The sequence below is a fragment of the Macrotis lagotis genome, chromosome 1, assembly GCF_037893015.1.
Source record: "Macrotis lagotis isolate mMagLag1 chromosome 1, bilby.v1.9.chrom.fasta, whole genome shotgun sequence".
Taxonomy (NCBI): Eukaryota; Metazoa; Chordata; class Mammalia; order Peramelemorphia; family Peramelidae; genus Macrotis; species Macrotis lagotis.
The window spans coordinates 127,320,928-127,334,976 of record NC_133658.1 but is presented as its reverse complement, the minus strand read 5'-3'; the positions used below and the strand labels follow the sequence as shown (position 1 = coordinate 127,334,976).

Below are 14,049 nucleotides of genomic sequence, written 5' to 3'. Positions count from 1 at the left end.
TTGGACAAATCATTTCCCTTTTCTGTGTCTTGTTTTGTCCTCTATAAAACAAGATGTTTGGATTCAATGGTCAGTGAAATTCCTGCCAGCTTTAATGCTTTACCATGATTCCATGTTGTTTCCTTGGAGTTCATCTTTGAAACAGCTCAGAAGGACTGATAGCTCCTTTGATAAAACTGGTTGTGAAAATGTTGTTCTCCATTAATATGTTTTTCATCATTAGTTTCCTCTTAAGCTTGAGGCACACTTAAAGAAGAATATTCAATATTTCTTTGGAATTCTAGATGGGTTGAAAATCATCCTTAAATTTCTTCTTCCGATTATTTTTAGCAAAAAAGAAATCCATGCCTGCTATCTTCTTACCTAATTCTGTATTTACTCTGCTGCCAATGACTTGATTAGCTGTATTGGGAACTATGTCTGAAAATAAAGAGATGTATTCTGGTAGCTTTGGGTGCTCTTTTTTATTACCCTGAAAAAGAAAATGACATTTTATATAAATTACACAAAATATTTGAAACTAGATGTTGGCATGGCATATGTACACATATAATCAGGTGGCATTTTGGCATTATGAAGATGACAGCAATATTAAGGAAAAATAGCAGCTAATATTTATAAGTGCTTAAAGGAGTCATAAAGAGAACAAGAATTTATCAAGCACTTGCTATCAGCAGGAACTGTGCTAAATAAATACTTAAAATTATTATCTCACTTGATCCTCACAGTCAGGCTGTAATTCTGCTGTCCAAGGACCTTCCTGGCCAATTGCATCAAAAATAAGATATTTAAATAGACAGGCTTCTTGTTGAAGATAAGATTTTAGTGGAACTTGAAAAAAGCTACACAAGGAAGATAAATCAATCATCGAAATTACAATTTTATATAAATTAATGAAGTAATAAATAAGGACTGAATAGTTGAGGAAGCTGAGGCAGGTAGCAATTAAGTGATTAGTTCAGCTTGCCATAACTAGTTAGTATCTGAGGCCATATTTGAGCTCAGGTCTGTAGGACTTCAGGCTCATTTCTTTGTCCACTATGCTACCATGCTTCCTGTGGATTAGTATATAAAGAGCTGCATTGTATCCAGAAGACCTGGGTTCAAGTCTTGCTTCTGAACCTCTCTGTGATGGAGTAAATCTCTCAGGCTCTAAATTGCAGAAGAAAAGGTAGATCTGTTTTGGTCAAGGAAGGTCCTCACCAGACACTCTCTGTTTTGATGAAATAATGTTTTTTTTTAAAAGAATGTGTACATAGAGGAAACTGATTTTATTTGTTTTTGGTTTTTTTTTAAGGCTTTTTTTTTTTGCAAGGCAAACGGGGTTAAGTGGCTTGCCCAAGGCCACACAGCTAGGTAATTATTAAGTGTCTGAGGTCATATTTGAACCCAGGTACTCCTGACTCCAAGGCCCATGCTTTATCCACTATGCCACCTAGCCGCCCCACCAAGGAAACTGATTTTAAAGTGCTTTTCATATCACTTTCTTCCTAAGACCCAGTGAGGTAAGTATTCACAGGTTTTTGACAGAGTAGTGATAGACCAGGGTAATTTTATAGCAATAAAGTATTGTTTGCCCCTTTTAAAATTATAAATAACCCACAATAGTGATTAAATTTAATTCAGTAAAATTTTATTAGGTATCTATTATGTGAAAAGCACAGGTAATTGCTGAGGAAACAAAACATGAAAATGAAGCAATCCCTACCTTCAAACATTTCATATTGAATTCAGGGGATTCTGAGTGTGCACACAAATATGTGAAGGTTACTTCAAAGTTTTAAGATTTTACCAGCACAGGGAACTACTGATAATGGTCATTCCTCCACCAGTTCTAAATGTGGCAAGTCACCATATCAGAATCCAGATTTGAACCCATGACAACCTAGGTGCTCTTAACTCTAAGCTTAGGTTTCTGTCTACTGCACAACAGTTTCCTCTATTCTAAATGTATGATGAGCACACAGGTAAATGTAAAGACTGATTTGAAAAGGAAGAGAGCATCCCAAACTTGAGACATCATGAAATGTTTCCAGATGGTGAACCTCCTGCCTAGAGGTGATACCCAAGGGCCAAGAACAACTTTTCTTTCTTCAGAGTTGTCCTTTGTTTTCAAAGAGGATCAATGGCATCATGAAGTGATGAACTTATGTTTTGACTTATGACTGAATTGGATTTAAATGAGGCAGAGTTAAATGTGCAAAGTCATTAATGCCTTGCTCTTTCTTCCAGTCATTGAAGTCCATCATCAAGACAAAAAGTCAAAATGACTGGTGATGGCTTGGGGTGCAGTGGATGACCTTATTTGTGTCTATGTCTAACCAAGCCTTGATTGCGCCACAGCACCAGCTCCAGCCCCCTTCATGACCAGTGGAAGAAATTGTTCTCATTCACCCATTCCACTGGAGAAAGTCTTAACATGCTTGGAAGCTATGTAGTTGTATCCACTCTGTATTCCACAGATGTAAACAATCTTCCTGAGCTCTAAAACCCAATGGAATTTTGCCTTTGGATCTTGAAAGCCTCTCATAATGCCTCGTACATGGTGCTTACTAAGTGCTTATGAAGTGTCTACTTGAATGTCCTATTTTTGATTCAATTGACCAGGAAGGTCCTAGGACAGCAGAAGCAGTCTGTCTGTCATGAGGCCAGTACTCTAGATCCTTACAGTTTGGTGGGACTAGCTTGAGTTTAGCTCTGATGGCATGGTCATCAAGAACCATGACCGTCATTCCATTATGCCAATCTAGAGGAAGATATTTAAATAGAAAATACTACCATACACAAATGTATCTCACCATTGGATTGTAGTCTTTCAAAAAACTCCAATTTTCAATCCTGGGAAGAAAAAACAAGTTATATGAATAAATTTGCAAGATATTTTTATTTCTAATTTTTATAATTCCCTTCATTGAAATAATCCAGTGATATCTTTTATCTCTGTTATTATTCATCTCTATATTATTTATCTATTATCATATTTTTATTATTAAATAACTTTTATCATTAATTTAATAAAATAATGAATTAACCAATAAAAATAATAATTAAATTAAAACAAATAAAAACAAAAAAATAAACAATGATGATAAATTATAAACAATAAAATAATTATTAAATGATTGATAAAATAATTTTATTATTAAATTATTATTTATCTCTATTCATATCTCGCTGTCTGTCTAAGCTAGTCCCATTACATGTAGTCATGATTGATTTCTTTTTTAAAAAATATTTTTATTTATATGGTTTTCCAACAACCATGCAATGGTACTTTTCACCAATTATTTCTTTATAAGATTTTGAGTTTTACAGTTTTATTCCTTCCTCCCTTCCCTTCCCCCTCCCCTGACAGAAAGCAATCTAATATAGGCTCTACCTGTATAATTATGCTAAACATAGATATATTTAATCATATCATAATGTTCTTAGTTAACCCAATTCACTTTCCTTTAACCCCAAAGGTGATATAATAGAGTTTGAAATCTCAAACTAATTTAACAATCTAGGTTGTTTAATTCTTTCCATTCTGTACAAAATTTGTCAGAATATAGCAACACTAATATTCCTCTTTTAAAACCAAATTAGTTTGAGATTTCAAACTCTATTGTATCCCAAAACTACAGTTCAGAAACCTTAAAAGCAATGAGAGTCATCACTCAGGCCACGTGGTCAGAGCAGGGACATTTATTAAACATGATTTCCTTTCAAATAAATGTGACTCCTAACCCCAGGATTTTATATTTTCTTCCTTTCCCAATCACATATCACACCTGTGTGGTTTTAAGTACTTTGAAGTCTCTTGCCCACCCCACCTCCACAGGTGGGTGAGGCACTCCTCAGCTGAACTCAGTAAAGAGTTCAAGTCTTAACAAGATGGCAGATGGGATCAAGACTGCCACATGTCCAAGACCACTTCATGTCCTACCATGCCCTTCCCCCAACCCAGGGAGAAAACATGGGATCTTTCCCAGTGATACGAATGAGAAATCTTCCCTACTATAACTTCTCAATCTTTCCCTTAGAAGCTCTTTCTCTCTTCCAAACTCTCCCCAAAGCACAGCTTTTTCTCTTTAAGAGTCCCCCTCCCCTTTTCTCTCTAACTCTACACACCAGCACAGCTGCTACTGCCTCAGTGAAGGAGGGGCTGAGCTCTAGAGGGGGATGCTGCAGACTTGCTTGCAGACTTGCTTGCAGACTTGCTTCCTCCTCCCCCACCTTCTGAAACTCAACTCCCAGCTCCCCCACAATTTAAAACTTAAGTTGAGTCCCCAGACCCAGAAATAACTAACACAGAGCACTTACACAAGACAGGGCATAGAACAAACACACACACTCCTTCTCGGGAACATTCAAACTCACTCATACATCAGACTAGATCCAATTGGCTTTCTTTTGGCTTCCTTGGCTTCCAGCTAGCGACCATGTGATTCCTTTGCCCCTCAAGTCTGGAGGCAACTTTTCCCCTTTAAGATTTTGGGGAAGTTCCTGGAGAGGGAACCTAAGTCCCCCTCCCTCCTTTGGGACACCCTATTATCCCCTGGTCTCTCCTTCAGGATAGATCTCCCACCTGGAAGACTTCTCAGTCAGTCCAGGGTGGTTCTGGCCAGTAATGCCACCCTTGAGATCTGCCTCTTACTGTGGTGGTTCTACTCCCAGACATCTTAATCACTCTTGGCTCCAAATCCCAGCCAATCTTCCCAGGAATCTCTGAAATATTTCCCCAGCAAAGAATACCAAGAAAGTGGGCTTGAAATCAAGCCATTTGCATGCATTATTTTCTTCTGTTCTTCCTGGAAAATACCAGGTAAAGAGATTTACATTAAGATCACAGATGAGCCCCCAAATTGTTATAAATGACTGGAGAATACTTAGTCCAAAGTGATTAAAATGATTTTTATTAAGATATTTTAACAAAATGGCAAACCTCTCTCTTCATGGGATAGAGGGGCCCATATCATGATTTTCAAAGCAGGTTTCCCAAACTTCTCCCTCCATGGGAAACTACTGTCAGAAGTGTCGTCTGCTTGTGTCACTGTTACATCATATGTATATGATCACACACACACACACACACACACACACACACATATATACACACACAGAGGTATGCATGAACACAAATATATAGGATATTTAAGCCCAAACAGCTCAAAAATTCACTAAGACTTTTGGGACTTTTGTGCATGTATATGTATTTGTGTGTGTGTGTGTGTGTGTGTGTCTATACACATTTACTCACAGACTCACTCTGTATACATGTGAGTATGTAGATGTGTATATAGATACACATACTCACAGATACATATCATATATTTGTATAGCTATGTGTAGACAGACAAAGATGATAGATCAGATAGAGAAATATTTAATTTAATCAGGCAGTAATAAAATTGCCTTCAGTGTACCCCCTTCTCTACTTCTTTTTTCCTTCTGTACAATTACAAATTTTTTGGTACTCATTTTAGTGTCTATCATTTTCCATTTCCCACTAACCCTCATTGCTCTCCACCTCCACTCTTCGGAAGAAGCCCTTCATTGTAATAAATATGTAGAATCAATGAAGAAAAACAAATGAACACATTAGCCATGTCTGAAAATTGGTTATGTCAGTCTGTACCTCTAGTCCATAACTACTCTGACAAGAGACAGGAGGTACATTTCTTCATCATTGAATTGAAATTTTGATCTGCTGCTGTTTTGATCACAGTTCTTTGGTCTTTCAAAGTAAATCCTTGGGGCAGCTAGGTGGTGCAGTGGATGGAGCACTGGCCATTGAGTCAGGAGGATTTAACCTCAAATTGGGCCTCAGACCCTTAATAATTACCTAGCTATGTGAGCTTAACCCTATTGCCTTGCAAAAAAACCAAAAAAAGAAAAAGTAAACCTACCCCTACCTACATTTTAAAATGTCTTAAGTTTCATTGATGATTCTGATTTAGTTGTGGGTAGACTCAAGTCAAAGCTGCATGCATTCATCTTTCTCCCTAAACTTCCCCTTCCTTCAAGATCCCCAATTCCTGATATAGACACCATCATTCTCTCATCCACTAGGCCTTGTAACATGAACATCACCTTATACTTGTCATTCCCCTTATCTGTCTTACCATGTGTGCCTCTGCAACATCTCTTTTATCTCTCCCTTTATCTCAACTCACATGGTTATTCCCTAGTTCAGGTCTCCATTAGCTCTCACATCAACCCTTATAATGATTTCCTAATCAATTTTCCACTCTCAGTATATACTCTATACAGACATTAAAAATCATCTTCATTTTGGTCTTCTTCAGTAATAAAGGACAAGGACCAACCAAAAAAGCTTCTGTAGTTCCCTGTTATGACCTCCAGTCTGGCATTCATTCATTCATTCATTTATTTATTTATCTATTTATTTATTTTTGGTTGGTTGATTTGAGGTGATCAGGGTTAAGTGACTTGTCCAGGGTCATACAGCTAGTCATTGCCTGAGACTAGATTTGAACTCAGGTCCTCTGGATTTCAAGGCTGGTGCTCTATCTACTGTAATACCTCAATACCCCTGACCTGGTAATTATGTTCTTTGTGATCTGACTCCAATATACCTTCATGAACATTTTGTATTCTAGCTAAAGAACTAATAGCTACTCCTTGTTTCAAAAGACTTCTCAGCACCAGGAGGAACTCTGTCCCATACTGGGAAGCATTTCTTTTTTCAGCTGTACCCTCAAGCATCTTTAGATTTTTTTTAAAGCTCAAGTGAGGTGTCAGGTTGTCTGTGAGCTCTACAAACTCTCCAGTTATTAGCTCCCAAATTACCATATATTTTGTGTGTGTAAGTAAGGATGTCCCTAGGAGAACATAAATTTCTTCACTGAAGGCAATGTGTTTGTTTCTTTGTCTCTCTCCACAGAACAATGCCTTGCAAGGAATAGGTCCTTAATGAATGGTTATTGCATTGAATTAAAATGGCATTTTATTAAGATATTTTGTATTTATATACTAAATTAAATTACAGTGAAGACTTCCCCTGCCTGTCATCTTATTAAAAGATTAGGCCACTAATTAATTACATTTGTATGGAACTAACTCTTCTTACATACTTAAAAAAAAATCTGTTTTCCCAAATGAAGTCTAACAAATACATACTAGATAATTGAAGAAAAATTCAAGGAGGTTGAAATTTCTGGTTTTCATGGATGAAAAAGGATTGCAGGTTTAATATATTGAACTTTGGAACTGGAAGGGATCCCAGAGAGCATCTTGTCCACCCCACCTCCCACCCCTTTTTTTTAGAACTAAGGAAGTTAAAGCCTAGATAGGAGAAGTAACTTGCCTAAGTGATCACACTGGTTATAAAAATCAAGGTTTGAACTCTGGTCCTTTGGTGACAAATTTAATGCTTTCTCCACAAAATTTAATGGACTTTGAATTAGCAGGGAATTTTGACAGTAAAAAAAAAAGGTAACTGATTTCTGTATTTCATGCTAGTTCTTGGATACATATTCTTAGCTTTTCTCCTTCGTCCACCTTAACCTTCCTTCACTGACTTTCAGTATCTCCTTTCAGGAGAGGCATGGAATTGCACATCAGACCATAGAATTGTAGAAGGGCATGTTGTTTGTCCTTCATTCTCCAAGAGGACCATGGTATCAGAGATGTGATACCATGACATATAAGTGAATTGGATTTAAGTGAGGGAGACCGGTGCAAAGTCACCAGTCTCATTTTCTCCTCCAGAACCATCTGAGTCCAGTGGCAAAATATAATCAGGAAGACTGGAGATGGTCCTGGATACAGTAGGAGAGCTTGACCTTTTTAAACTAGGATCTTTAACAGGTCCCAATCTGACTGAGGTCATACCCATTTAGTGATTAAGGCATGGTAAGAAAATGAGACAAAGAATGACCTCTTTAATCTAGTACAAAAAAAAATCAATCTGGAAGGGAAAGACATACCTCATATTTTATAGCTAGGAAGACTGAAGTTTGAGGGGGAGATTGACTTGTCCAAAGTAAGACAGGTAATGGGTGGCTAGGTGGCGTAGTGCATAAAGCACCAGCCCTGGAGTCAGGAGTACCTGAGTTCAAATCTGGTCTCAGACACTTAATAATTACCTAGCTGTGTGGCCTTGGGCAAGCCACTTAACCCCATTTGCCTTGCAAAAAGCAAAAAACAAAACAAAAAAAAAACCCAACGTAACACAAGTAGAAAAGTGTCAGACCTTGGATTCTAACTGAATTCTTGCCAAATGGTCTAAGACCCTGTAAGAAAATGCACTGGCTAGGTTAATAAATGTTTATCTGTTGAGTGAATGACCAGTTAGTGCATTTTGAAGACGTGAGTTTCAAGTTTCAGTTTTATTTTGCTAATTTCTTGACCCTGGACAAGTCATCTAACTCCTGGAGCTTCAATTCTCCCATATGTAAAATCTGGATGATAATGCTCACATCCACATGCACATACACTCACACCCCTCCATCCACACCTACCTACACTCACCCACACCTGTGTCCACACACCCAACACACACCTCCCACGCCCCTTCCCCATATCCTTGTACTGAGGAAAAGGCTTTGTAAACTATATAATCTAGAGAAGTGGGAATGACACATTCTCACAATAGGAGAATTTTTCCCTTTTTTTGGGGGGGGGGTTTCCTGACTGAAAATCAAAGGTTCTTATAACCATATCATAAGCACCTCCTAGAGTTGGTAGGATAAAAAAATGAAGCAAAAAAAATAAGCAAAGTTATTTTTGAGGCATCAATCTTACTTACAAGAACTATTAAACACTCTAGACTTCCCTATTTTGAACTTTAAGATGAAAAACCAAACTTATGAGAAAAAAATTAAAATTAGTATTGTGCTGGCCTGGATATCAGAAAACTTGAGTCCTCATCCTGTTCTACCATAATTGTATGATCCTAGGTCTCATTGTTCATCTCTGGACCTCATTTTCTCCTTAGTTTCAACTTGTAAACATGAAGTTTGACCCAATTTTCTTGTTTGTTTTAGCATCACCTTCCTGATGTTATTGGATCTCTTTGTGAATGAAGGCCAAACAACAACAACCTGAGGTTTGACTACATGATATCTCATGTTCTTCCCAGGTTTTATATTTTTTATTCTAAGGTCTATACAAGTTCTATATTCTAAGGTCTACACAGTTCTAGCATTCTATGTTCTAAGTCCCTCTCATAATTCTAGAGTTCTAAAATTCTCTATTCTAGTTTCCTCCAATTCTAACATTCAGTCCCATAGTCAGTTTCTCAACTCTTCTCCTAACATCCTGTAATTTAAATGCTTAAACAGTTCAGTTCTATAAAGCTGTATCAAAGAGCTTTTACATACAAAGTCTTGGGGGCATGAGGACAAAAATGAGACACTCCTCCTCCCTCCCAAACTTACATTCTACTGTATTTGGCAGCTTGGTGGTGCAGTGGATAGAGCACTGGAGTTAGGGGATGGGATTTTGAATCCAGTCTCAGACACTTGACACTAGCTGTGAGACCTTGGGCAAGTCATTTAACCCTGATTGCCTCGAATCCAGGACCTGATCTATATATGGCTACTGGATGCAGATTGCACTGGAGGAGAAAGTAAAGCTGGTGACTTTGCATAGCACCCCTTCATTCAAATCCAATTCACTTGCTTTGTTATGGCATCACATCCCTGATGCTATGGTCTTCTTCAAGAATGAAGGACAAACATCATCATCATCATCATCATCATCATCATCACACATTCTATTGGGGGATACAACACTTCCAAAGGCCAATAGAACTTTGAAGTGGGAGCTAACACTAACAGCTTTAGGGGTGGGTGGGGTGGAGATCAGGGAAGACTTTCTGAAGGAACTGGTACTAAGCAGAGCCTCAAAGGAAGACAGAAACTTTGAAAGGCAGAAATGAAGCAGGAGGACCTGCAGCAGGCAAGGATGGGGGCTTTGAATGTTATCTTCTTGCTTTGCAATTTCCTAAGCAGCTTATTAAGACCCAGAAAAAGATGAAGATACAGAAGGCAGCTAGGCTGCCTAAAGAGGATGAGAAGGGGAACTTACCAGCGCTTGTTGCTCCTGAGCTCAGCTTCCAGCAGTTCCCTCCACAGGTTGTCTTGATGGACCTGATTTGCCTGCAGTGCAGCCTGCTCAGCCTCCCGGTCTTGGGCCCCCTGGGTCCTGAGTGTACTGATACTTACTGGAATCCTTCCGAGAGAAGTTGAGGCCAAGGTTGGGTCAAAAGGACTGGGAGATTGTTGCCTGTGGTCGGCCAATGTGGTCCTCTGGAATGCTGGTGGAGGGTTCCTCATTCTGAATATGTTTAGTCTATAGTGTCTGTGAGAGAATGCTTCTAGTATCTGGTACCCTCTTCTGGTGATGGAATCACCTGCATTGAGGAAGGTTAAAGTTAGCTTCTTTGCTGATCATTTTCTAACTCTGCACCAGTTAGCTGAGCCCCTGATGAGATCCCCATCACAGGATCTGAGAACTGGAAGTGTCCCCTACCCAGACCATCTACTCTAATCTGAGCCAGGACAGAACTCCCCTCTGTAAATTATGAGCTTTTCTTGATGGCCTCTACCTTCTTTTTCAGGTCTTACTGGCTGAGCCAGGAGAGGTATCTTGGTCCTGCCTCTTTGTCCAGGAGCTTGGGATAGTGAGTGCTCATCAATGCAAGGGTTGCCCCTGTATGTTTACTGTTGCCCCTAGAAACCAGACAAGCTCATGAATATTCACTAGCAATGGACCAGAAACCCATGCTAGCCCTAAGGAACTGGCTCCTTCTGTCTCATGGGTCCTTTACTAGAACATAACAGAGCTTTCTTTCTACAAACAGTGCAGCATTTTCTTCCCATATGTGTAAAGAGCTTCTGTTAAGAATCTTCAAAGTAACATTGCATTGGAAGTAGGGAAATCCAGATTGTAGTGACAATGGCCCACTGTAGCTCTTCAACTTGGGTGGCCAGTGTTTTATCACAGGTCAAACATTGCAGTGTATTATCACAGTATGGGAGAGAAAGAAAGTTTTAGCAGAAAGTTCTAGATTAAGAATATGAAAGACCTACTTTCAGGTCTAATATCCTCTGTGAAACTCAGGCAATTATCTACATTTTACATTTGCTAAACTTACTAAATCACAGATCCTTTCTTCTTTGTAAGAAGTGTCTGTGATAAAGATCTCATTTTCAAGATATAAAAGCAATTAATTCACCTTTATATAAGAACCATTCCTTCCCCAAATGACCACTTGATTAAAGGAAATGATCAGGAACACTGGATATTTATTTTACTTTTTAAAATAAGTTTTGATTTATGCCTTCTGATTCCTACATTATGATAGTTATCCTCAGTATCTCTCCTCCTCCCGATTCTTGAATGCTAATCCTTTTAACAAATAGTATTTTTTAAAGTAAAAAAAATAGAAAAAGAAAAAGAAAAGAAAAATGCAGCAGAACTGATCAATACATTGAATAAGTCTGAAAACTTGTATAATGTATAATACCTGTGGACCTCCTACCTCCAAAGGTATGGGTGAAGTATGTCCTCTCAATATCTCTTCATTTGAATCCTGCTTGATATTTATAATTTTGTTACATTTCATTTTTGATTTTTTTGGTATATGATGGTTTTTTTCCATTTACATTGCTATATTATTGCTATGGTTATTGTAAATATTATTATTTTGGCTCTGCTTATTTCACTCAACATCAGTTCATATATATCTTTTCAAAATGATTGGATAACAAATCCTGCCAATTTGAGCCATTTTAAATGTAAGTCCAATACAAATCCTGTTAAGCTTTTATCTAAAGGAGGGAGAAAGATGGTTCAAACAAATCCCATCCTCATTGCTTCCTGGGTTCATTATTTAGAGAGACAAAAGCAATGCTGAGAAGGCTTGGAAAGATTTATATCTTTTTATTGTACAGTCTTGGCATTGGGAGGCTGCAGAATCAAGTTCACATTTATTTCAATCTGCAGAACCCAGGTTTGCTTATCAGTTCCTGTTGCTTCACTCTGCAAGCTAGCTCCTCTTTGCTGTCTTTGCTCATGGCAAGCAGGGCAATGTAAGTTCTGACTGCATGGTCTGCCTCCTAGCCTTGACAGTTATAGGGGCCTAGAACAATACCAGCATCATGCCAAATCTGAAGCTTGTATAAGTATCACAAACAATAAACAAGGTATGTAACTGCTTCCATGCCCAAATAAGGAAGGATTGCACATCCAGCTTTGATTATATAATCATAACCTCTAAATATGGATCTTTCTGCTCCAACTGGGCCATTGTGATCAAGGGAGATTTATATTCCAATTCTAGTCAATACCCCATAATTCTGTATTCATCATACAAATCATTTTTTTTACAGCTCAATAGTATTCTATTACATTCATGTACCTTATTTATTTTTTAGTTATTCTCCGACTGATGGGCATCTACTTTGTTTCCAGTTCTTAAATATTTTGGAATATTTTGGGAACTTTTTCCTTATCAATGGCTTCTTTGGGTCATAAGCCTAATAATGGAGTCTTTGTTTCAAAGGGAATGGATATTTTAGTCACTTCATTTGAGTACATATTTCTAAAAAAAACTATTTACAAAATGGTTACATCTCACAACTCTAGCAACAATGTATTAACACACCCTTTCATTCTACAATTCCTGCAACATTGACTATTGCCATTTTTTAGTCATCTTTGCCAGTTTTTAGTGTGCAAAATAAAACTTTAAATTTGTTTTGATTTGAATTTCTCTTATTATTAGGGTTTTAAAGTATTTTTCCATGTGGCTGTAAATACTTTGCAGTTCTTTTGAAAAATCTTCTTACACTTTGATCACTTATCTCTTGGGAAATGGTTGTTAGCCTTAAGCATATTTATCATTATTTAAAAATCTGGCTATCAAATGTATATGAGAGATTTGATAAAAAAAAAATCCAGCATTTATTTATTAAGTGTTTTCTGTTTGCCAGGTACAGTGGGAAGTTCTGGGGATACAAAGCAAAGTGTGGGGGAGGGGGAAACAACCCCCTCCAAATAAGAAGTAGACAATAAACAAACTGTGAACAAACAGGATCTATTCAGGACAAATGGAGATAATCTTAGAGGGAAGACTTCTTGAAGAAAGTAGGACTTTAGCTGAAACCTGAAGGAAGACAGAAGTCAGGAGAGAGAGATAAAGGCAACCTAGGGAAAGGCAGTGAAAATACAGTCAAGAAATGGAATGTTTTGTGTAAGAAATAAGGAGGCTAGTGTTATTGGATCATAGAAGGGAAAGTAAGGGAAAGGTAGAGGGGGTCAAGATTTTGAGGGAGGGAAACCACACATTAGGCTACTGTAATGGTCCAAGAATGAGATGATGAGGGCATGCAAAAACATGGTGGCTGTGTCATAGGAAAGAAGGGGGTGCATATGAGAGATGCTATGGAGTTAAAATCAGTAAGACATGATGACAGATTGAATATGTGGGATAAGAAAGAGATAAGAGTTGAGTACTTAGCTTGTAAGCCAGGGTGTCTGGGGTGATGCTCTTGACAATAATGGGATAATTAGGAATAGGTGTGGGTTTGGGGGGAAAGATACTGGAGTTCAGTTTTGGACATGTTGAATTTAAGTTGTCTATAGACCATCTAGTATGAGAGATTCAATTGGAGATGATAGACTTAAAATTCATAGAGAGGTGATTTTGAGAATTGTCAGCATGGAGATGATAACTGAATCCATGGGAGATGATGATATCAATAAGTGAAATAATATAGACTAGAGGGAGAATAAAAGAGGACTCAGGACAGAATCTTGGGGGACTCCCACAGTTAATAGATATGAAATGGAGGAAAATCCAATAAAGGGATGAAGAAGTGATCAGATAGATAGAAGGAGTACCAGTTGATATGAAAACCTAGGGAAAAGGAGGATATCAAGGAGAAGAGGTTAATAGATAGTGTAAAAGCTCAAGAGAGGTCAAGCAGATTGAATGTTGAGAAAATGCAATTAGATTTGCTAACTAAGAGATCATGGTAACTTCAAAGAGAGTTGTTTTAGTTTGATGATGACACTGAAAACCACAGAGTTAAG

General features: G+C 37.9%; 1 protein-coding gene across 1 annotated transcript; it reads right to left on the bottom strand.

Moving 5' to 3' along the window:
- Positions 1-280: 280 nt before the first annotated feature.
- Positions 281-10,286, bottom strand: CIMIP5 (ciliary microtubule inner protein 5). The gene is made up of 3 exons (XM_074224749.1): positions 10,039-10,286; positions 2,799-2,838; positions 281-472 (listed from the first exon to the last, which is right to left on the bottom strand). The coding sequence occupies exons 1-3, from the start codon at positions 10,284-10,286 to the stop codon at positions 281-283; spliced, it is 480 nt and encodes a 159-aa protein (XP_074080850.1).
- Between the last annotated feature and the right edge of the window lie 3,763 nt (positions 10,287-14,049).

Excerpts from the sequence above, each read along its gene's own strand:
- CIMIP5 (XM_074224749.1), bottom strand. The coding sequence starts at position 10,286 with ATGAGGAACCCTCCACCAGCATTCCAGAGGACCACATTGGCCGACCAC. Across the intron at positions 2,839-10,038 it reads CTCAGGAGCAACAAGCGCTG|GATTGAAAATTGGAGTTTTT; the intron begins GTAAGTTCCCCT and ends TTTTCTTCCCAG. Across the intron at positions 473-2,798 it reads TGAAAGACTACAATCCAATG|GGTAATAAAAAAGAGCACCC; the intron begins GTGAGATACATT and ends TTTCTTTTTCAG.